The sequence below is a fragment of the Leuciscus leuciscus genome (genome assembly GCF_965113295.1).
Source record: "Leuciscus leuciscus genome assembly, chromosome: 15".
NCBI lineage: Eukaryota > Metazoa > Chordata > Actinopteri > Cypriniformes > Leuciscidae > Leuciscus > Leuciscus leuciscus.
In genome coordinates this window covers 33,444,979-33,470,449 of record NC_138739.1, presented here as the reverse complement: position 1 = coordinate 33,470,449, position 25,471 = coordinate 33,444,979, and the positions used below count along the sequence as shown (strand labels likewise).

Below are 25,471 nucleotides of genomic sequence, written 5' to 3'. Positions count from 1 at the left end.
CACAACACAGAGCAAGAAAAGGATATGTATGCCGGATGGCGCAGCAGGCAGGGAAGGCTGAAGGCGGCGAGCGGCCGGCGGCCGGCGTCCTCAGGCTGAAATCCTCGGCGTGCTGGTCGCTTGATTCGACGGCGGCTTCCTCGGAGATCAGCGATGCGAAGAGCTTCGCTGAAGAGACAGAAATCAGCGAAGCAGCCTCTGTTCCTTGCTTATATACGCTAAGCCACACCCCTAATGACGGGCTGTGACGCATTAAGCGCGCCAAGCGCGCTCATTGGACGTGACGTCACGCGCAAGGCTCAGCCATAGGCTGCTGCAGTTGCCGCAGAGCAGCCAATGGGCACGCGATTCGCCTGCCCTAGGTCTGCAGGCTGCCGCACTGCGTTGACAAGGTTTATAAAAATTAAGGATAATTTTTGGCTTCAGTATCTCGAGAAAGGAGACTTTCCCGCAGCGTAAGCTAGCTTACGCAATACGAGATAACCTCTCGTAAGAGAACATAATAGATTTAACACTAGTAAACACAACATGAAGAAAGAACACTTGTGGTACAGAATTGTCAAGACAGCAACACACTGACCGACTCATTTGTCCTTTAGCAAACAATGTTCCTTTTTTAGTGTCTCATTCTGTTATACATTTGAAATGCATGTTCTGTTTTATTATCATGGTGTTTTGGTTTCCTTGTTTCCCTGACTGTGTTCCCTAGTTAGTTTCCCTGGTTATTAATTAGTTCCCACACTTGTTCTGTTTGACATTGATTACACTCCTCATGTATTTACGGCCTGTGTTTCTCTAGTTCTTTGGTCTGGTATCGTCAGTGTTAAACGTGGTTGTGTTTTTGGTTTCCTCCTGCGATCTCATGAGTTTTCTGTGTGGATTTAATAAAGGCTGTTTTTATTATCTACCCCTTTCACTGTGCGCTTAATGCAACAACAAACCATGACAATTATAAAATGCAGTTCAAATGGCAAGAATATAACAGAACTAAATCAGATCGATATTTCAGTGAGCTTCTGCAAACTTGCGGTATGTTTGATGCATGGAAATATATGAAACCAAACATCAAGGCATTTTTCTGCAACTCATCAGATCTATTCAAGGATTGACTTCATCTTCACAGACAAGAGAATGTTACCATTAGTCAGATTATGTGAATACACAGGTATAGTCATTTCTGACCATGTAGTGATCACTCTCTGCTTTCAAAACAACATACCATCACGGGGTGTGTGGAGATTCAACTCTAGATTACTGGCAAATTAGAAGTTTGTTGAAATCTATCTAATCAGATATATTACTTTCTTGAAACAAACCGCGTGCCGGGTATGACTGACTGTAACTTCTGGGAGATGTTGAAGGCAAAATAATTTCATACAGTGCGGGCATGACGGAAAATCAGATTATCTCAAGGATAAACGATATAGATCAAGAGCATTCTAGATCTCCACCGCTGCCCTATATAAGGAGAGAGGAGTGTTACAGTCAGAGATACCTTAACCATGGCAGAGGAGGGGTTATATCTGAGATCTAAACAGCAATAATTTGAGTATGGTGAAAAGGCTAGCCAGATGTTATCGAGACAGAAAAATTATATAGCAGAAATTTAGATGTCACATGGAATAACCACAGACCAGTTAGGCATTAACAAGCAGTTTATTTTTATTTTTTATGAGGAGTTGTACACACCAGAGCCATGTGACAGTGAGAACACAACACACTGTTTTGTCACTTTATCAGTGAACAGGATAAAGTCTTCAACAATCCATATCAACAGTGGAGATCGAACAAGCTGTTTGTTACATATTCCCTGTGTGTGTTCCTGCACTTTTATATTGAAATTCTAAAAAAGAAGGCCTCTTCCTTGAAAGCCTACAGATTATTAAAAACACCTGAAGCTAAGCTTATTTTCACACAGTTTAGAAATAAGTGTAATTTTGAATTATACAAAGCAAAACAGTCTTATTATGAAAATCAAATTAGTCGAACAGTTTCCAACCCAAGAACATTATGGCGAACATTGAAAACAATAACTGGTGAAAATAAAATTAAAAATAATAATAGTTTACAAATATCCATAAATGGTACTCTTCTTACTGATCATGATAAAATTGCTAATTCTTTTAATGAGTATTTTATTGCATCTTGTCACGTTTTGGGGTTGTTCTTGTCATGTTTCTGTGTCATGTCTTGTTTCCATGTCTGTCATGTGATTCCCTGTTTGTCATGTGATCCTGCCATATCTTGTCATTGGTTAATTGTCTGATCATTGTTCACAGGTGTCCCTTGTTTTGTCATTAGTCTGTGTATTTAAGCCCTCATGTTTGCCATGTGTCTTTGTCAAGTATTGTTTCCTGTAGTCTGCTGCTGTGTAAGTTTATGCTCATGATTTGGTTTTTGTTTTCATGCCACGCCATGTTTTTGTTTCATGTTTTATTTTAGTTAAAATAAACTGCACTTGCATGGGTTCTCACTTTCAACTTGCCTCCAGTGGACCTATTATTACAGAATACTTGACCCACAACAATGAACCCAGCGGTTGCCCTCCTGAACCTACGCCAGGGAAATTTTCCCATTGAAACGTATGTGGCAGAATTTTGTGAACTCTCTCACCTGGTGGGTTTTAATGATGTGGTGCTCAAAGACATTTTTAGGGTAGGTTTAAATGAGCCTGTTTGCTACCAGCTACCTGGGGGAAAAATCCACTGGTCCTTGGCCCAATATATTGACTATGCCCTATTATTGAGCGGTTCCTCATTTACTGTGGGTTTTGAGGAGAAGCCCCACAAACCCACAGTATCTGCCAAGCCTGAGCCACTTCACGTCATGCCTGCCAAGCCTGAGCCACTTCACGTCACGTCTGCCGAGCCAGAGCCTGTTCATGTCACGACTGCTGAGACTTTTCACGTCATTTCTGTTCTGGAGTCGTTGTCTGTTCCAGCCCATAACCCCATAGCTGTCCCCAAGAAATGTTTTTGGGGGGGCAGTAGGGTCCTTGATAGGACCATGGAGGCCGCGCCGCCCTGGCCACCTGAACTGTCTGGTCCACCTTGGCCACCTGAACTGTCTGGTCCACCTTGGCCACCTGAACTGTCTGGTCCACCCTGGCCTCCAGCACAGCCGGATCCGCCCTGGCTTCCTGCACTGCCGGATCCGCCCACGCCTTGCCACGGCCCATGTCCTGTCCCCCTGCACGGGCCTGGCCCACCATCCCTCCCCCATGACCTCCTCCACTCCACCACCCTCCTGGTCTTATCTTGCGTTTTGGTTTTGTTGGGCGTCGGGAGATGCCCTTAGAGGGGGGGATTCTGTCACGTTTTGGGGTTGTTCTTGTCATGTTTCTGTGTCATGTCTTGTTTCCATGTCTGTCATGTGATTCCCTGTTTGTCATGTGATCCTGCCATATCTTGTCATTGGTTAATTGTCTGATCATTGTTCACAGGTGTCCCTTGTTTTGTCATTAGTCTGTGTATTTAAGCCCTCATGTTTGCCATGTGTCTTTGTCAAGTATTGTTTCCTGTAGTGTGCTGCTGTGTAAGTTTATGCTCATGATTTGTTTTTTGTTTTCATGCCACGCCATGTTTTTGTTTCATTTTTTTATTTTAGTTAAAATAAACTGCACTTGGGTTCTCACTTTCAACTTGCCTCCAGTGGACCTATTACACATCTGTACAAGAATTATCCTCTAAATTTACTATTCCTCTGTTTCTCACATAAGTACCTGCATTATCTCAGCAATTCTCTTTTTCTGAAATCGTACAAAATGATATAACTAATATCTTGTGTTCTCTGAATGCTTCTCATGCTTGTGATATAAATAATTTAAACATGATTTTTCTTATCTCATGCCAGTACTCTTATACCACTTTTTCATAGGTAATCTGTGTATTAGACAATCAGTATTTCCTGCCATGTGGAAAACGGCCCAGATCACCCCGATGTTTAAATCTGATGATCCAACTAATATTTCCAACTACCGTCCAATTGCAATTCTCCCAACCATTTCCAAGTTGCTTGAAAAAATATTATATAATCAACTAATTAACCACCTTGAAAATAATAATCTGCTCAGTGATTGCCAGCATGGCTTTCGACCCTTGCGGTCAACTATGTCGGCTTTGCTGCTTCTCACTGAGCAAATACGTGCGTCTCTAAACAAGGGTCAGATTACTGGAGTTATATATATCGATTTTCAGAAAGCTTTCGATACAGTCAATTATCAAATTCTGTTAAACAAACTTCTTTCTTTTCATTTGTCATCTTCCGCAATAGATATGTTTACATCATATTTAAGTGACAGATCTCAGACTGTAAGAATCGGCACAGTAACATCACAGCCACGAGTGTGTTCTATGGGAGTTCCACAGGGCAGTATTTTAGGTCCTTTACTTTTCCTTATGTATATTAATGATCTTCCTTGTGTTTTGAATTTTTCTAGTTCTTTGCTATATGCTGATGACACTGTTATTTTTCTTTCTGGTTCTAATATCGACACAATCAATTACAAACTTAACACAGATCTGCAACATTTACATAACTGGCTGCAAGATAATCATTTAACACTTAATGTCAATAAAACACGTATAAGTATTTTATATATATGTATATTTTATATATACAGCATATAAGTATTTGGGAGTCTATCTTGACTCACATCTTACTTATCAAGAACATGTTCAAACCCTAACCAGAAAGTTAAACCAAAAGTTATATGTTTATAGCAAAATTAGACCATATTTGTTGCTTTCTGTTTCAAAAACCTTTCTTCATGCCATCATTCTGTCCACTTTGTCGTATTGTTTACCTGTTTGGTCACTAACAACAAATGAGATTATTGAACCAGTAATAAGACTTTATAATAGAGCTCATAAGATCCATGTCAGGCTTCCAGGCTGGACTCACCACTGTACTGCACTATCTTTGTGTAATGCCTTGACATTCCAGAACTATAAAATAAGCCATGGGATAAACCTGTTTTATCAAATCTCAAATGGACACACTGCTCTAACCGAATTGGTTCCGAAACTTAGCTCAAGGTCTGAGCGCACTACGAGATCTTTTACAAATGGACTTTTGCCTTTACCGGCTTATAGAAACTGTTATGGACAGAGATCTTTTTTTTATGTGCTCACTAAAACCTGGAATGAGATCCCACAGCACATCAGAACTATCACATCAAGAAGACTATTTAAAATAACATTTGCTCGCCATTTAATGGACAGGTATGTCTGTGACCATTGAGACGGCTTTATAGCCCCTCCTGTTGCCCAATATCTTGGTTTGTGTGTCTGTTGTTGTCTCTAGCTGTCTAGTGTGTGAGCTTTGTTGTGTATGTGGTTTTTATGTTCTGCAGAGCAGGAACCTGCTGAAAATCAGTTTTATACTGAGCCAGGCCCGATTGTCCTTAATCTTTTCCTGTTTTAAAAATATAAATAAATAAATAAATAAATAAATAAAAAGCCCTCATGGACCCTCAAAGAGCCCCAGTGCACTGCCTCAAAACACAACTCCAGGTATGGCTTTAATATCTTTACAAAGTTTTACTGAAATTAGAAATTCTTGCATGCTTGGTTTGTTTGGACCATTGAAACTTGTTAATTTTCCACATATAATAAAAAACAATAATACAAAGAAAGGTTAAGGTTGATGTCTTCATGGCCAAACCAAAGCAAGACATCATATTCTGTAGAGAATATCCAGTTTCCTCTTCTGCCTCCAATAGGCTGATAGTGATAGTTCTCCACAATCTAGTTGAACAACTCTGATACTTTTCTTAGTAAACCTTTAAATAGACTGTATATTCAGTGTCTACAAAGTGTAGGTTGGTTATGATGAGAAGACATTTGGAATTCAAACATTATTTTTAGAGAATCCTTGTGGTCTGTTTTTTTTTTTTTTTTTACATATATATTTTTTTTAAGTAGAAAATATGTAAGGGAGTGTGTACCCAATGGGGTTTTTTAAAATTTTGGTTATGAGAAAACATTTAGTTTTATTAAAATATCCAATATAAACAACCAAATAAATATCCAAAAACTTCAACAGATGAAAAAGAGATTGTCTGCATACAATGAAACTCAAAGCTCTGAATATACCTGCGAATACTGAAGATTTAAACAATGTCTGTAACTTTACAACACAACTTTTTTTAATTAAAAACATAACTCACAAATTACCCAATTTCACACATCATTGATGATCAGCTGTACAGTCTGAAGTTCAGATGAGTTTGTGATTTTAGGTGTATTTTCCTACATCAGCGTATTGAAGATTGGTGAGTTTGATGGAGAAGTTTCTAGAAAATCACCAGTTTCAGTTTCTAGAAAAACTCAGAAAATCACCAGGGAAACTTTCAGTTCTGTTCTCATAGTCTGAACACTGTTTCTGACTTTCTGCTGGGAATTATATCACACACAATATTCGCTGACTCTGTGTCTCCAGCTCACATCAATGTCTAGTTAAAATCCCCATATAAAGTCATTTGAATTTGTGTTTGCGAATGTGTGTTTGCAAATGTGTGTGTGTGTGTCTGTGTATGTGCAAAAGCAGAGTATTTGTATGTATTACAGCATTGTTGGATTGTGTTTTTGTGTTATATGAACACAATGCTAACTGAAGCCTGTTCTGGTCAGTCTGGTTCTTAATACATAGATACGTTCAGTTTGTCTTTGTCTCTTTTAGTTTGCAGAAGTGTATCACCTGATGCCATTGTTTGATGATTTATCAGAATAGTGTTGCTGTGGCTCCAGGATACTGGAGTTATAAACATTGCCACAAGTAAGAAGAGTCCAGTCCTATTTCTCCACAGATTTCTATACTGAAATACACCAAGAGCCTCATTTGGCCCTCAAAGAGCCCCAGTTACTGTAAAGAGCCCAACACCATGTCTCTGGACATTATGATCATTTGCTCGGTTCACTCTGTTCCTCTTCTGATTAAGCAGTTATCATTGTGCATGAAATGTTACGTGTCAAAATTATGCAATATTCAGCACACTAGACAGAAGTATCCTGGAGTGAGTGACGTACAGTAAGACATGGAAAAAGTTATAATGCGATTTGGGACAAAAAAATAATTAATTTGATGTGCTGTCAGGAATTAATCATTTTTTTCTAAACGATGTGCAGTTTTAATCTTAAGAAACATAAAATGATAAATATAAAATGATCTTCCAGTATTAGTGTTAGAACTGTGTATCAGTTTTTATCTGTTTTATCTTTTGCACGTGTGTACAAATACATTGTTTTAATTGACATGATATCAAACATGTTTGGTAAATGATGTGCAGTACTAACATGAAATGATACAAAATACATTTAATACTGTCAAACGCAGCGTGACAAAGAACACTTGTGGTAAAGATGGAAACTTATTGACAAACTCATTTCTTTTAGATACAGCAAAATCATGTTCCTTATTCAGCGTTTGAAGATCATGTTAGGCTACTCAATAAAAACAATGCGATGCATTTGGCAAGAATATAATGGAACAAAACAATGTATTTTGCACCAGAGAAGAACCAATTAAAGATCTATAAATTAAGATAAAATCCAGATAGAGTCAGCTTGAGTTATTTTTGGTAACACTTTATTTTACAGTGCCGTTGTTACATATGTTACATGTACTTACCATAGTAATAACAGTAAATTATGCATAATTACATGCAACTAACCCTCAACCAAATCCTAATCCTACCCTAACTCTGAGTACATGTAGTTGCTTAATATTACTCAGTACTTAAATATATAATAACACTGTAAAGGCCTCATTATACTTCTGCGTCGGACCTACGCCGGAGCCTATACGCCGTAGGCAACGTGTTGGTTTTAATTTATACTTCTGCGTTGACGCGCACCTAGGGAGCATGTGAAACCCAGAGGGAGGGGTTCTGGCAGACCAATCACAGCGCTTGCGTCCGCGTAGAATTGACGCGTTGTTACATTTTTGGAGAGGTGCACGTCAGGGTACGCCGAAGGGTACGCGCGCTTCACACAGCCTACGACGTAGCTACGGCGGCAGTTCGACGCAGAAGTATAAATAGGCCTTAACAATGACACCTTAAAATAAGGTCTTTTTTTTTCAAGAGAAATATGATGAAACAAATCATAAGCACTGCGGATAATACAGCTGATGCAACACAAATATTAAAGGTCATCATATTTACACTGTCTGCTTCTCCTGTGTCTTCTGCTTAGTTTTTAGTGGATTTGTTTCCTGTCTCCTATCATTTTCCTATAATTTACATACAGCAGCATTCAGGCTGGAGCAGCACTAGTTGGTCAAACACTTATTGTATTTATCCATCCATCCATCCATCCATCCATCTTCTTCCGCTTATCCGGGGCCGGGTCGCGGGGGCAGCAGTCTAAGCAGAGATGCCCAGACTTCCCTCTCCCTAGACACTTCCTCCAGCTCTTCCGGGGGGACACCGAGGCGTTCCCAGGCCAGCCGGGAGACATAGTCATGGAGGCATCCGGAACAGATGCCCGAGCCACCTCAGCTGACCCCTCTCGATGTGGAGGAGCAGCGGCTCTACTCTGAGCTCCTCTCGAGTGACCGAGCTTCTCACCCTATCTCTAAGGGATCGCCCAGCCACCCCGCGGAGAAAGCTCATTTCGGCTGCCTGTATCCGGGATCTTGTCCTTTCGGTCATGACCCAAAGCTCATGACCATAGGTGAGAGTAGGAACGAAGATTGACCGGTAAATCGAGAGCTTCGCCTTGCGGCTCAGCTCTTTCTTCACCACGACAGACCGGTACATCGACCGCATTACTGCAGAAGCTGCACTGATCTGTCTGTCAATCTCCCGTTCCATCCTTCCCTCACTCGTGAACAAAACCCCAAGATACTTAAACTCCTCCACTTGAGGCAGGAACTCTCCACCAACCTGAAGTGGGCAAGCCACCCTTTTCCGACTGAGGACCATGGCCTCGGATTTGGAGGTGCTGATTCTCATCCCAGCCGCTTCACACTCAGGGGCGATTCCAGGATTTTATAAATGGGGGGGCACAGGGGGGGACCAAGAACCAGTCAGGGGGGGCCAATCAGAAAATTCAACTGAAAATAAATACTGGTTTAGAAAATATTAAAGGTGCATTGCGCAAGTCTCTGAGTTTTTGCAGAACTATGCCCCCTCTGGCGGCAAGCGAAACTGCAGCCAGAAGTGTGCACGCTCACGGACAAAAGTTTTCTTTTTTTTTATCTTACGTGGAGTTTGCGTTGGTGTTTGAAATGAACTACAAGCCGGTCTCTTAGAATCCATCTTCTACGGAGAATGGCGGCGAATACACAAACCTGCCAGACAGCCAGGTGAGCGTGCCGTGAACGCGCATGACGTCACGCCCAGTCTAAAATTCCGGCCCGAATCCCTCTTTACAGGATTATAGAGACAATCTCAGTGATCAGAGAAGGGCTCATTCAGCCCATCAGGCAATTGTTTAAGCATGTATGGGTTAGAAAACGGGTATTTTTAACATGAAAAAGTTGCTTAATGCACCTTTAAGCACGATTTCCAAAATCTTGTGCAATGCCATGTGCTCTAATATAGATGGTATTATTTTTTTGTATTTTGCATGGATTAGACAACACAGTTCTGTTCCAATAAATAAAAAATAAAAATCACACATACATTATTTAGTAATTTAACATTATTTTATTTACTTTACTTTTTACATTACTTTATTTTCAACACAAAAATTAAGTGTGTGTGTGTGTGTAAACATTCTCAGCATGAAATGTGTCTGTTCCTGTGTGTTAACTGCACCATCACATGTATTATGCTCTGCTCTGCCTCAGAACAGCTGTATTCTGCGTTTTTCTTTTTTTTTTTTTTTTTGCTGGCTACCAAATAGTTTGATAAACTCATCCATGTCCAGGGACTTGGCTCTCCGTGACTCTACACTGAGAACTCCCAGGTCATATATAAATATATAATTTAGTGTGTACATCCGTAAACACTGACGTGTTGTGGTGTCTCTCTCCTCCCGTTTTAAAAACGCGCAACTGTGCTTGCTTCCTCTTTGCGCGAGTCTCAAATCAAGCAGTGATTGACAGCGCTCTGATCCAATGATGCGGTGGGTGTCGTGGTGTCTCTTTCCTCCTGTTTTAAAAACGCGCAACTGTGCTCGCTTCTTCTTCACGTTCGCGCGAAGAATCAAACGAAGAATCAAATCAAACAGTGATTGACAGCACTCTGGTCCAATGGTGCGGTGGGCATGTTCAGGTTGACAGTAAATCTAGCCCAATGAGATTGGAAAGGGGGCACTAGGGGGGGCCAATCATATTCCAGGGGGGGCCGGTGCCACCCCGTGCCCCCCCTCTAGACACGCCCCTGTTCACACTCGGCTGCAAACCGTCCCAGTGTATGCTGAAGGTCCTGGTCTGATGAGGCCAACACGACAACATCCGCAAAGAGCAGAGATGAAATTGTGTCGTCACCAAACCTGACACCCTCCAGCCCCTGGCTGCGCCTAGAAATTCTGTCCATAAAAATTATGAACAGAACCAGCGACAAAGGGCAGCCCTGCCGAAGTCCAACATGCACCGGGAACAAGTCTGACTTACTGCCGGAAATGCGAACCAAGCTCCTACTTCGGTCGTACAGGGACCGGACAGCCCTTAGCAAAGGACCCCGGACCCCATACTCCCGGAGCACCCTCCACAGGTCGCCGCGAGGGACACAGTCGAATGCCTTCTCCAAATCCACAAAGCACATGTGGATTGGTTGGGCAAACTCCCATGAACCCTCCAGCAACCTGTAGAGGGTATAGAGCTGGTCCAGTGTTCCACGGCCCGGACGAAAACCACACTGTTCCTCCAGAATCCGAGGTTCTACTATCGGCCGTATTCTCCTCTCCAGTACCCCGGCATAGACTTTCCCAGGGAGGCTGAGAAGTGTGATCCCCCTGTAGTTGGAACACACCCTCCGGTCCCCCTTCTTAAAAAGAGGGACCACCACCCCGGTCTGCCATCCCAGAGGCACTGTCCCCGACCGCCACGCGATGCTGCAGAGGCGTGTCAGCCAAGACAGCCCCACAGCATCCAGAGACTTGAGGTACTCAGGGCGGATTTCATCCACCCCCGGTGCCTTGCCACCGAGGAGTTTCTTGACTACCTCGGTGACTTCAGCCCGGGTGATGGACGAGTCCACCTCTGAGCCCTCAGCCTCTGCTTCCTCAATGGAAGACGTGACGGCGGGATTGAGGAGATCCTCGAAGTATTCCTTCCACCGTCCAACGACATCCCCAGTTGAGGTCAACAGCTCCCCACCTCTACTGTAGACAGCGTTGGTAGGGCACTGCTTCCCTCTCCTGAGGCGCCGGACGGTTTGCCAGAATCTCTTCGAGGCCAGCCGATAGTCCTTCTCCATGGCCTCACCGAACTCCTCCCAGGCCCGAGTTTTTGCCTCCACAACCACCCGTGCTGCAGTTCGCTTGGCCTGCCGGTACCTGTCAGCTGCCTCAGGAGTCCCACAAGCCAACCAGGCCCAATAGGACTCCTTCTTCAGCTTGACGGCATCCCTTACTTCCGGTGTCCACCACCGGGTTCGGGGATTGCCACCTCGACAGGCACCGGAGACCTAACGGCCACAGCTCAGAGCGGCCGCTTCGACAATGGAGGTGGAGAACATGGTCCACTTGGACTCAATATCTCCAGCCTCCCTCGGGATCCGGTCGAAGCTCCGCCGGAGGTGGGAGTTGAAGATCTCTCTGACAGGAGACTCTGCCAAACGTTCCCAGCAGACCCTCACAGTACGTTTGGGTCTGCCGAGTCTGTCCAGCTTCCTCCCCCACCATCGGATCCAACTCACCACCAGGTGGTGATCAGTTGACAGCTCCGCCCCTCTCTTTACCCGAGTGTCCAAGACATACGGCCACAGGTCAGATGAAACGACCACAAAGTCGATCATCGACCTACGGCCTAGGGTGTCCTGGTGCCACGTGCACTGATGGACACCCCTATGCTTGAACATGGTGTCCGTTATGGACAAACTGTAACTAGCACAGAAGTCCAATAACTGAACACCGCTCGGTTTCAGATCAGGGGGGCCGTTCCTCCCAATCACGCCCCTCCAGGTGTCACTGTCGCTGCCCACGTGGGCATTGAAGTCCCCCAGTAGAACGACGGAGTCCCCAGTCTGAGCACTTTCCAGCACCCCTCCCAGAGACTCCAAGAAGGCCGGGTACTCTGCACTGCCGTTTGGCCCGTAGGCACACACGACAGTGAGAGACCTATCCCCGACCCGTAGGCGCAGGGAAACGACCCTCTCGTTCACCGGGGTAAACTCCAACACATGGCGGCTGAGCTGGGGGGCTATAAGCAAACCCACACCAGCCCGCCGCCTCTCACCATGAGCAACTCCAGAGTGGTGAAGAGTCCATCCTCTCTCAAGGAGTGTGGTTCCAGAGCCTAAGCCGTGCGTAGAGGTGATCCCGACTATCTCTAGTCTGAACCTCTCAACCTCACACACAATCTCAGGCTCCTTCCCCGCCAGCGAGGTGACGTTCCACGTCCCTAGAGCTAGTTTCCGTGTCCAGGGATCGGGTTGTCGAGGCCTCTGCCTTCGACTGCCACCCAATCCTCTCAGCACCGGCCCCTTACGGTCCCTCCTGCAGGTGGTGAGCCCACGGGAAGGCGGCCCCACCTCGCTCCTTCGGGCTGAGGGAAAAGGGCCGTGGGGAAAGGCCCGGCCACCAGGCGCTCGCATACGAGCCCCAACCCTGGGCCTGGCTCCAGGGTGGGGCCCCGGCTGCGCCATACCGGGCGACGTCACGGTCCTCGATTTAACGTCACTCATAAGGGTTTTTTGAACCACTCTTATGGCGCTTTTCCACTACACAGTACCAGCTCGCCTCGGCTCGCCTCGACTCGCCTCGACTCGGCTCTGTTTGGTTTTCCACTGTGTAAAAGTTGTACCTGTACCTGCTTCCAGGTACTTTTTTTCGTACCACCTCCGGCGAGGTTCTAAGCGAGCTGAGGCGAGCCGAGACGATACTAAAATGTGACGTGAAAACAAGGCAGACTGCTGATTGGTCAGAGAGAATCGTCACTATTCACTGCGTCATCATTGCACGCGCCAGACGGAGTATCCTGAATAAAAAACAGCAAAAACAAAAACAAAAACATCCAAAAACAGCATACACTCGATTTCCTCCATTGTCCTGTGTGTGTGGGTAGCGGGTGTATCTCGCGCGTCTCGCGTAAAAGATTAAGTCACGGCAGTTTCCTGCGGCGTCGCTATGACGACCAGGTACTATTGTGGAGGTACTATCTGCAATGGAAAACGGAGCGAAAAGCGAGCCGAGACGAGGCGAGTCGAGTCGAGTCGAGTCGAGTCGAGTCGAGTCGAGTTGAGCTGGTACTGGTAATGGAAAAGCGCCATTAGTCTGACCCGTCGCCTAGGACCTGTTTGCCTTGGGAGACCCTACCAGGGGCATATAGCCCCGGACAACATAGCTCCTAGGGTCATTCGGGTACTCAAACCCCTCCACCACGTTAAGGTGGCAGTTCAAGGAGGGGGAGTTCTTGGGTTCCCTGTCTTATTGTATTTAGATTTAATAAAACTTTTTAAAGTTAAAATCATATATTAATCACACTATTTTTATAGTTTTGCACACTAGTTTTGCATAATAGTTTTGCACACTATTGATCAGCTTAAAGTCTCCTGTTCAGAATAAGGGTTTGTGATGAAACAAGTGTATTTTCCAGCATCAGGTTGTTGAGTGTGTGAGAAGCTATTTCTCTCAGAAACTCATCAGGGAAAGATTCAGTTCTGTTCTTGTACTCCGCGTCCTGACACTGAATATTTATCCTCAAATATACTATACACAATCATGCCATTATTGTGTCTCCAGTGTACATCAGTGTCTTGAAGTTTATAAGCATGTTCAGTGGAAGAACACGGCAGGAGAACAGAACCACCAATAACAGCTGAGCCTCTACTGTTTCCTGCAGAGACACTGAAACAACAGAAACTGTCCAAACACAAGACTGACATTACTTCATGTGGCCTGAATTTGACTATTAAATGAGTTGTTCAGATGTTCACCTTTTTTTATCAGCACTGCAAACACACAGATGAAAGTCAAAGTTTGATTCCCACACAGACAGGATAAGATGTCCTTCAGGTTAAATGATCTTGTGTTGTCAGTGATAATAGTGATCATTAGATTTAAATAGAAACATGATCTGTCCTGTTTATAAGCTATTTTAACTATAGTGAGATCTGGAGCACTAGCTGGTGTTTAACAGGTTTTACTAGTGAGGACATTTTTTGAATAGTGAAGGACATTCTGGACGTCATAAACAGTAGCAGTCTTTACTTCACCTGTTTCACTTCAACATTTCTCTGAATGATGTCTTATATTCCTGCTGCCATTGAGTCTTAATAAAGAACAGCGCTGCTAGGATCCTGATGATCCTGATATCACCCTCATCCTCAAATCACTCCACTGGCTCCCTGTCTCACTCACACACAGTGTCTTTATGGGCTTCAAACTCTCCTTTTTAGAAGAGTTTTTGGATGATTTTTTTATTTTGGTTGTTTCTAAATTGTAGCACTTTGGGTTTTTGCTTAAATATAAAGTGCGTTACAAATAAAATGTATTATTATTATTATTATTATTAATAATAATACATTATTATGTCTTGACTTTAGTTTATCATCACTGTAACAGCAGGACAAGATTGCAGAACTTCCAGTGACATCCTGATCGTAACCCACAGAGGACAAAGAGAGAGAACTGAAAACAACAGGGAAATACAGCCTGACCTTTTCATAAATTTGCCTTTCAAATGAGCTCAAAAGTAAGACTGTACAATAAGAGACTGTATTCTCTGACGAGAGGAGAGATTCAGGATTGTTGTCAGACTAGATGTGTGAGTGAGTGCGCAGGTACAGTGTGTCCCATATACACGTCATGTCTTGGTTTTGTTTATTATTTCCAGTTTCCTCATTCTTTTCATACTTACATAGAAACTGACAGAGACATATTTATGCAAATATAAAAATAAAAATAAAGTTTGATAAAATATTGAGACAGAACAGGCAAAAAAGGTGCATGCAATGCTTTATTGTATAAATGTTATTCAGGGTTGATATTATTGTCATATTTCACTGTTTACTTTTATCATGACAGGAACTCACAAACCTGACAGACGGGTTTGTATTTCTCTTCTTTTTGACTTTTGTATTGTATGTATTATTGCATTTTGCGGTGTGTTTTACAGTATATTAAAATACTTTGATGCCTAATCTTCATACTGTTTCTGAATAGGCATTCAGTTTGATTGTTCTTCAATAGTTTGCAGAGGTTTGACCTGATGCCAGTATATGATGCGTTACATTTACTCATAAGGAGGGTGTTAATGTGGAAACTCTGAGCATCAGGATGTTTGTCATACACACATATACACTGGTGCTGAGAACATTCAAACCCTCACAGATCCTTCAAAGAGCCCCTGTGAACTGACCAAAACACACCAAGCGTCAGGAAGGGGTTAGTTGTGATGAGGAGACACTGGCGTTCAGATACTGAGTTTTATCCAAATGTGTGAACCAAACTAAACTCATATACCACTGATGTGCTGTTTGTTTTTTTGTTTTAAACAGAAACCACATTTCTGCTTTCACACTTTGGATAAAAGCTTCATCCAAATTTATAAATGCAAAACATTTGGTGTTAGTAGAAAGTATAAGATTGTAAATATCCAAACAATTCTGAGAGATGCATCGTTTTCATCAAAACAATTTATTGGGTCTTAATCACAAGAAAATAACAGTACAAAACAGTGTCTTTTACATCAGAAAACTGTAAAAAATTAAATTTAACTTACAAAGTGGAAAGATAAGGCAAAGTTATGTATAGCACACTTTATTCAATGGCAAGTAAAAACACTTAAAAGTGATAATCATAAAGGGTATAAAATATAAATATAGTCATTAAGGCGAGAATATGTAACGTTTGGTCCTTTAGTATTTGCAGAATAAAATACTTGGAGGAACATTAAGTTCTGGTAAATATAAGAGTTGTGAGTCGCTCCGCTTTTCTGCACAGATTAATCTGATGGTTTGAGGTGCAGCACTTTTGACTTCTTTATCATTATCAGGACAATTTAGATTTTTTTTAATATGATTATTTCAATTTTTTAAGTCATAATTGAAACTTTCTTCTCATAATTCTGACTTATTGCATAATTTACATTTTATGTCATAATTTCAATTTCTATTTATGATCTACCAAAACATGATAGTTTTCTCTTACGTGCAGGAAATGTTCCTACATTCTGATCCCATGGTTACAGGAGATCGACTCAACAACATTAACAACATTAAACTCTCTCACTCCTAACAAACAAATAAATAAATAACGAAAGACAGATATTTAAGAAAATATGTGTTATGATCAGGCCAGTAACTTATATTCTGCTGTTGTTTAGACTGGGCAGTGTTACCAACATAAACACTGTTCTGTGAATCTTGTCTGCGTTTCCCAAAAGCATCGTAAGCTTAAGTAGATCGTAGAGCCTTTACCATAATTTGTGGCTTTAATCAACTTCTACTGTATATAGTGCTAGCCTGACCTTCTGTCCTATACTTACAGGTATGACACAAACACGTACGGATGAATGAAAGGAAGAATGCTGTTTCCCACAAAATCCATCCTAACAGCTGTAAAATAAAACTGTTATAGGCTTAATGTGATCAGCGGTAAATACAGCAACACACACTCACTCAATCTGCATGATTATATTCTGTTCTCTGTTATTAAACCAAATCCTTTACAGTCTTATGCTTATTTCTAACTTTTTCTATCTAAAAGTTGTGGCAGCAAAAATGACAGCACAACCTCCTCCACTGACTCTGTGTTTAGCGCTAAAGCTGCAGTTGCTGCTGTTACATTTATACAGTTGTGTCATGTACCAAATGCTTTATCATTATTATCAGCTATTACTGATTCATGTGTGCAACCTCATGAGCGTCTGAACTCTTGTCGTGTCTGTCTGCCCTACGACTGCTTGAGTTCTTTCTTATCCGCCAAACTACAATGAAACCTATAACTATAACTGTAACTGTAACTATAATTCCAGATGCAATGCCAACCCCGAGCGAAGGCGATGATGTTTCCACACTGTCTGGTTCTGTTTCTCCTTGGTTTTCTTGTTCAGTCGATATTGTTACTGTTCCTGCTGTTGATTCTGCAACAAAAAAGTATAACAGGACATTTTACCTCACAGTGATAAAGATAACAGATCCAACTATAATTTATATACAGAAACATTCAGACTGAAACATCACTAGTGAACATCAAATATGGGATCAACTTCTTGCAGTATTTAGATTTAAAGCAAACAACTTTAATTCAGTTAAAAACTTTATGCCCTAATCTACTATTTTCACACACCCATAATGATCAGCTGTACAGTGTAATGTTCAGATGAGTGTGAGATGAGGCAAGTGTATTCTCCAGCATCAGCATAAATAAGTTTGTGGAGTTTGATGGAGAAGTTTCCTCTCTCATACTCGTCTGGAAAAGTTTCAGTTCTGTTCTTATACTCTGGATCCTGTTTCTCTAGTGAACGACTGCTGGGAATTATATCACACACAATCTTGCCATTGTGTCTCCAAAACACATTAATATCTTGAAGTTTAATATCATGTTCAGTGGAAGAACACGGCAGGAGAACAGAACCACCAATAACAGCCTCTACTGTTTCCTGCAGAGACACTGAAACAACACAAACTTTAATTGTAAATGTACTTTAACAGTCAGTTCATTTAACTTTCAACTGTAGTTTGTTCAGATGCTCACCTTTGTTTATCAGCACCACAAACACACAGATGAAGCCGTGACTGCAGAAACAGAAAAAAAAAAAAAAAAAAAAAGTTTATTTAACTTCCTTTGGTTCAACTTGAATAGTACGGTACAAACACTAAAGTCATTAGTTTGATTCTCACATAACACACATAATAAAGGTAAGATGTACAGTAAGATAGGATAATGTGTCCCTCCCATACTTAGTTTTATTACTGATGTCACTAAATTCATCTCTAAATATGTTTCAAACTGGCAGTAAATGTTCTTAAATGGACAACTTCACCCTTCTTATCCTATTGATAAAACCTTGAATTCACTACAAATAAAACTACTATCAAATAAAACTATCTGTAACTTACCAAAAAATAAATACAAATAAATGTGCTAATGCTAACTGATAATATAAAATAATAGTTACAGGCTTACAGCAGATAAACTATGCATATAAACTTTATAATCATTACTTAACCAATTCATGTTCAATATTTTAACAACACTAAAAATTCCCTTTTAATTCTAGTTAAAATAAAGCATTTGGCAACCAAAACACAGCAGGATAAACACGAACCCGAGCAACAAGCTAACGTTACACCAGGCCTTCACTGCGGAGAAGTACATGTGTGTGCAAATAGTGTTTCATATTCTGCATTCAGCAAACATACCTGATTATCATGGTGGAACAATATTATCAATATATATTTTATTTGACTATACTGCATTAAATACTTTTTTAATTAGGGTGAAATACTACTTTTTCACCAGAAAGTATCGTAGCTCTTCAGCTTCCGCACTGCATGAGTTCTACGTATGACATCAGACGTAAGTGACGTCAACAGAAATCACGTGAATGATCAGACATGCGCACATTGCGCAGATATTCGTTCATCTTAAATTTACTTCGGTAGGCTATAATCAAGACTCCTGATCTTCAGCTGAATTTTCACCATTATCAGAATATTTCTGATCTTAGTAATTTAATCTCTAATCTGTCTGTCATATACACTTTAATTAATCAATAAAATAAATGATAAAAGCTTTTTATTTAATCTTTATTGTTTATTCTATTTTAAAAGCATTTTATTTATCATTGTCATTGGTTAGATTAGACTGTAAAAAAAAAAAAATATATATATATATCTTCCAGTTTAGTTCCAGTTTAACAGTGTGCCAACTTTATATTTCATTAAGTGGTATAATGTTAACATACCTACTTTAACGTTAAAAATGTGCCTTTACTTTAAAATGAACCAATAACCACCATAATAATACAGGTAGCACAATAGAAATGGCCTGGTAATAAAACATGATTAATACTCATATAGACGGTGCAGCATCAAACACAAATACAAAACCATCAGGGTAACACACAACACTAAAATAATGCATTAAACATTTATTAATTTACATCAAATATCACTCAAAACACACTAATGTACATTACTGATAAAATTTTATCATATAGGCCTATGTGTAACAACTTGAATGTCCTTTTACTGTTTTTACTGCCTAAAGGCTTTTACTGCTTTACTGCATACACTGCGATTTCAGCAAGGTACCTATACTCACACTGAATGAGTAGATCGCATGCGATGTAAAGCCAAAGCTCAGATTTATGTGCTCACACTATACGGTCTGAACGTCGAGCTGCGACTGCACGGCTCACACTATACGGTCTGAACGTCGAGCTGCGACTGCACGGCTCACACTATACGGTCTGAACGTCGAGCTGCGACTGCACGGCTCACACTATACGGTCTGAACGTCGAGTGAAATATGCACGAATCAGCGCGATAACCCTCGTGCCGGGTTGAGCCTGCGATCAGGTATCCAGAGATATTTTCAAAACAAGCATCAGCAATCAATATCAAGATGATTTAGCATTTCCAATTTATGTATTAAATTAGTATTATTATTATTTTATTATTATTAGGGAAGGTTACTTTTATTATTAAATTGATAGGCTATTATAATTAAATTGCCACGCAATAATTTCATAGCGCATCACCACATAACCAAGGATGTGAGGATAATAAAATATTACATAGAAGCTTACTCCTCCTCATTGAAAATTGTCTAAAACATTAAGGTCGATTACAATGAACTATAGGCATATAATTATTATTAACAGTCTATAATATGTCCGAACACTGCAATAATTCATCATTGAAAATTAAAAACAGCTTTATTTCAAAAACATTGTTTAGCATTAATAAAAGAGGCAAAAAAGTGTAGCCTACATCGCAGGTGGCTTGGAAGAGGTGGGTAATGGTTAATCCATTTTGCAACACGAACTGGAGGTAAGCAATTTGTAGCTAGTTTGAACTACAGAACTTGAAGATCTCCCTCTTTTCTTTTTTCTTTTTCTTTTTTTTTTTTTTTTGCTGCAGATGAAACTTCTGTTTTCACGCAGGCGCAGTGAGGGAAAACACACTGAGTTTAGGGCAATCGGTTCGTAGCTCTGCTTCAACTGTGCGATATATTCACGAGGAGCGACCAAAATTTCTAACATGCCAGAAATTCATCCGACCATCCGATTGCCGGTGGGGAGAGGTCAATCGCCTCTCGTTTCCTACACTGCACGACAAACGACGCATGACAAAGTTGAAAATCGGATCGACCCGAAAAAGAGTCGCACAAGACATAATTTGGCTCAAAATCGGACGAAAATCGCACAGTGTATGCCCGCCTTTAATTATCTAGTAATTCATAGTTTTTACTTGCCAAAACCATACATTTATTTCACAATTAAATTGCATAGGCTATAATATGATGTTTAAAAACATTTGCAGTTGTTTTTTTTTGTTTTTGTTTTTTACCATGTAGCCTATAGTAAACCAATACTTTTTTTTTTTTTTTTTTTTACTTTAGTATACCAAATATTGTGTATAAAATTATATTGTGCTAGTTTCACTGAAAAATAATCACGTTTGATGTATAGGCTATAGTAAAAAATAAGCTGGTCTTTTCAGCAGGATGCTTTACTCGTCCTTCTGTCTGATGTGACGTCTGATCCAGTATTAGTGAAATGAACAGCAAAATGAGTAAATGTTCTCAGACTTACATGAGTATCTGAGTGAAGCTTCTCTCTTAAACTCCTCTGAGAAAACACTGTGTTCTGGATCCTGATCCTCAACTGAAACATTTCTCTGAATGATGTCTCATATATTCCTGCTGTCACTGAGTCTTTAATATACTGTCATGTCTTGACTTTAACACTGTAAGAGCAGGACAAGATTGCAGAGCTTCCAGTGACATCCTCATTCTGACCTACAGAGAAAAAAAAAAAAAAGAAAGAGAGAGAATTGAATTTATCATGGAAATACAGCCTGGCTTTTAAAAATGGTTTTCAAAAATGAATTAACAAATTAATCTTCTACAACAGATATTACCTGTTTCTTTTTCATATCTGATCTCAGTCCAGAAAGATCTTCCTCACAGTTCCTCTCTCCTGTTTTCATCCTGACAGACTGAACAATCTCTGAGAGACTGAGGCTGATATTCTCTGATGAACTGATGGGAGGAGAAAGAGAGACTGATGGGAGGAGAAAGAGACTGATGGGAGGAGGAAGAGACTGATGGGAGGAGGAGGAGACTGATGGGAGGAGAAAGAGACTGATGGGAGGAGGAAGAGACTGATGGGAGGAGGAGGAGACTGATGGGAGGAGGAAGAGACTGATGGGAGGAGGAAGAGACTGATGGGAGGAGAAAGAGAGACTGATGGGAGGAGGAAGAGACTGATGGGAGGAGGAGGAGACTGATGGGAGGAGAAAGAGACTGATGGGAGGAGAAACTAAAGTACAAGTAGTATGTTTTGTTTATTCAACTAAAGAGAGAAAGCAAAAGCTCACAGTCTTGCAATGAATTTGCCTTTCAAACTTTGTTTATAATCATACAGTATCAGCATGCAGGTTCAGTTGCGTGTTGCTTGTTTTATTTTTTGTCGGCACACGTACATTACTTTAGTTTTGCTGTATACATCTATTCTTTACATTAATAAAATGCTGATAGATTCAAGATTCGAGTGGCTTTATTGTAATGGTAAAAAGCTTTACATTGCCAAAGCATTGCTAACATTAAATTATATATTTACACACAATTAAAAAAAGATTGATAAAATAATAACAGTGAGACAGAAAAGGCAAAAAGTAGCCTACACTGATTTGTGTACTGAATTGTTATTATCCTCTTTTGTCATGGCCACCAGGTTTGCATTTCTCTTCTTTTGAAATATTCTTCAGTATTATATGTATTAGCATTTTGTTTTGTTTGTATCACAGCATATTGTTTTGTATATTGTCTTAGTATGTGGACAAAATGCTTTTGATGCCTGTAATCATCATACTGTTTCTGAAATACACAGAGGGATTAGTTTGATTGTTCTTCAATAGTTTGCACAGGTTTGACCTGATGCCTTTATCTGATATATTTACTAGCAAGTGGTGCTTGATGTGAAACTCAAAACTAACACAGCTCTTCACATCATGGGACGCAACACAGGACTACAGTGTGTAATATGTTTCCTCTTCTGCCCTCAAGAGGCTGCAATTGTTATATTTATAAACCCAATGAATCCCTCAGATACTATTCAAAATAACCTTTTAATGTAGGCCTATTTAGCAAGTATAAGGAAGGCGCTGGATATGATGATGAGACAGTGGCGTTCAGAATGTGCTCACCAATTAAATGTCAGTACACAGATGTGCTGTTTATGCATGTATGTACTGTATAATGTATGTATGTGTGTATATGTTTACCAAAAACGATGTAAGGGCAGAGTTGGGGATAACTCATTACAAGTAACTTGAGTTACGTAATCAGATTACTTTTTCAAGTAAAGTAACACATTACTTTTAAAATTTACAACAACATATCTGAGTTACTTTTACAAATAAGTAACGCACTTTGTTTCCCCATTTATTGTCTGACACTCTCCAGTCCCCATGTTGAGACAATTCCATGTGCAGAGGTGTTGTGTGTAATGTGAGCGTGCATTTACTCATCTCACATGCACACAAAAAAAGATACGCGTTTATGATTTGTTTATTATGGCTGCATGAACATATCAATGTTGAGAAAGCAATCACGTCACTAGCTTTAAATATGCAACTTCGCCGGCTAATGAATGGATAAAACTGGCCAGCTGGATATAAACTAATGGAAATAGATGGTAACAATTGCTACATAAAACAATTTTTTTTTTTCACATATTGCTTTAATCGCTTGAGGTAGCTAATGTTATATTCCTCTCAGACTCGACGGCAAACATACTTCTGTTCTTTCTCTGCTAATGCTGCATCTAGTCAACAAATTAATTACTTTATAATGACATGGCAATATATACTTTAGTGTTATGTATGCATACCGTTTCGCTGTCAGTGTTTTAAATGCTGAAGTGTCAGCGATTTCCATGAAGCGTGATCTTTCCGTGCAGCTCGCAGCCTCACGTGTTAACGTTAACAACTCAGTCAGTGATAGTTGTTATTCCGCCTCTAGAGGCCGCTCTCGCTCTGTATAATGGAGTTAAATTGTAGTGCATGTTTAATGGAGTGCTTGGTTAATCAACCCAATAAGAGGCTATTCAAGTCAAGTCACCTTTATTCAGTGGTGGAAAGAGTACAAAAAAAAAAAAAAAAACTGTTAAGTAAAAGTATTGCTACTTAAGTAATAATTTACTTGAGTACAAGTCGAAGTACTGAAAAATAATATGACTCAAGTAAGAGTAAATAAGTAGTTTGCTTAAAAACTACTCAAGTAACTACGTTACAAAGTACTTTAGTATTATTTTTCTATTTTTACCCAAAATGGGGAGATGATAGCGAAATGGAGCGCTAAACACTCTCATGTCATCTGTTTCATTCATACTGGAAGCCAAGAACATACTGATTCATACCTCGCGCAGAAACTCCACAAGTGAGATTCATAGAAGAGATTCACTTATGACGTTTCAGGAAATGCTAATATGAATTTTAATTCAGAGATTAAAACATGTTCATAACAGATTGTTTAGTTTGCGAAGGTACAAGGAAATTGTCAATGTCACAAATGTGCTGATTCAATTAGAGACCATAACATGCAAATAGAGACATTTGACTGATGAAACATGAAGACAAACACATGATAGCGATAATATATCTGTGTTCATCAAGCTATTTCAGGTATTTTCATAAGAATGATGTATGTCTTTAAAGGGATAGTTCACCCAAAAAGGAAAATTAGCCCATGATTTATTCACCCTCAAGTCATCCTAGGTGTATGACATTCTTCTTTCAGACGAATACAATCAGAGTTATATAAAAAAATGTCCTGCCTCTTCCAAGCTTTATAATGGAAGTGAATGGCTAGAGAAAATTTGAAGCCCAAAAAAGTGTATCCGTCCATTATAAATGTGCTCCACTTTAAAGGCCTTCTGAAGTGAAGCCATGCGTTTGTGTAAGGAAAATACCCATATTTAAAACTTTATAAACTATAATCACTAGCTTCCGCCAGACGACCATACACATCGATTTACGGTGGAAGACTAACCTCTGACCCGACGCACAATGTATATAGAAGAGGAGCTTCAGTTTGTTGCACAGCCCTATTTGTTTGAACCGTGAGAGGCGTCTAAGCTTACTCCTACAGTACATCCTACGTCATACATGTGTCACAGGTTACTCTTGTGGCGCAAGTCAATTTGCGTAGTATGCGTGTGGTCGTATGGCGGAAGTTACTTTAGATTATAAAGTTATAAATATGGGTATTTTTCAAAAACCCATGGCTTCGCTTACGAAGGCCTTTATTAGCCCCACGGGAGCCGTGCTGAGTATTTTTTTTTATCATGAATGGATGCACTTTTTTGGGTTTAAATTTTTTTCCAGCCATTCACTCTCATTATAAAGCTTGGAGGAGCCAGGACATTTATATTAATTAATATAACTATTCATCTAGAAGAATGTCATATACACCTAGGATGACTTGAGGGTGAGTAAACCATGGGCTTTTTCAAATATTTAAATTTTTGGGTGAACTAACCCATTAATGCAATGCTAATCAACATAGCCGGTATTATAGAATTTAATAAAATAATATATTCTCACACATGAAACCACAGAAAAACATGATATTAAACTCATAAATTGTAGTTCCCTTTCGAAGGGAACCTCGACAATACGTCATCGACGTTATGGGGAATCGCCTCAGCGTGACCAATGACTGAAGTACCTGTGGAAACCCGCCAATCGCATTGGCCCGCGTCAGCCGTGACGTGACGCTCTGGCGTGCCCAGGAAGTATAAATAGAGCACCCAGAGAACATGTCATCCTCTTTTCATCTTCAGGGACTGATTTACTGAGTGCTGTAAGTTGGTTATTATGGAGAAATCTGCTAAGAAAACATATAGGAAGTGTGTTTACCCGTGCGAGAGGTGTCTCGCACCTGGTGATTCACACGACCTTTGTGTTTGGTGTCTGGGTGAAGAGCACGCGCGCTCTGCTCTCGAGGGGGCGGAGTGCGTACACTGCGAGCGTCTTCCCATGAGGACGCTTCGTTCTCGTCTGTCCCTCTTCTTGAGGGGAGAGGGACAGTCTGCTTTGCCCCGTGGATCGGGCCCCTCTCGCGCCGAGGCCGAGAGAAGACTCAGATCGTGGGGATCACAAAGAGACCTCGCTGACGAGTTT

General features: G+C 40.6%; 2 protein-coding genes across 8 annotated transcripts in view; one reads left to right on the top strand and one right to left on the bottom strand.

Annotated features, from left to right (window-relative positions):
- The window catches only part of LOC309475525 (ICOS ligand-like), a gene marked incomplete at its 3' end in the record, with an annotated part of 52,674 nt that extends 31,331 nt beyond the window's left edge, over window positions 1–21,343 (bottom strand). The window contains exons 1-5 of one of the 7 annotated variants that reach the window (XR_014197689.1): window positions 21,206–21,343; window positions 20,878–21,083; window positions 17,811–17,851; window positions 17,403–17,726; window positions 15,729–17,196 (exon numbers count right to left, since the gene is read on the bottom strand). Coding sequence is in view for 3 of the 7 variants with exons in the window: in XM_082138367.1 (XP_081994493.1) it covers window positions 16,949–17,196; window positions 17,403–17,726; window positions 17,811–17,851; window positions 18,479–18,489 (624 nt within the window). Of the gene's footprint in view, window positions 1–15,728; window positions 17,197–17,389; window positions 17,727–17,810; window positions 17,852–18,478; window positions 19,247–20,877; window positions 21,084–21,193 lie in introns of those variants that run through there. The other 6 variants (XR_014197691.1, XR_014197692.1, XR_014197690.1 and 3 more) reach the window with 6 other exon arrangements.
- The window catches only part of LOC309475517 (uncharacterized protein), a 174,914-nt gene that overhangs the window by 73,831 nt on the left and 75,612 nt on the right, over window positions 1–25,471 (top strand). The window lies entirely within an intron of this gene.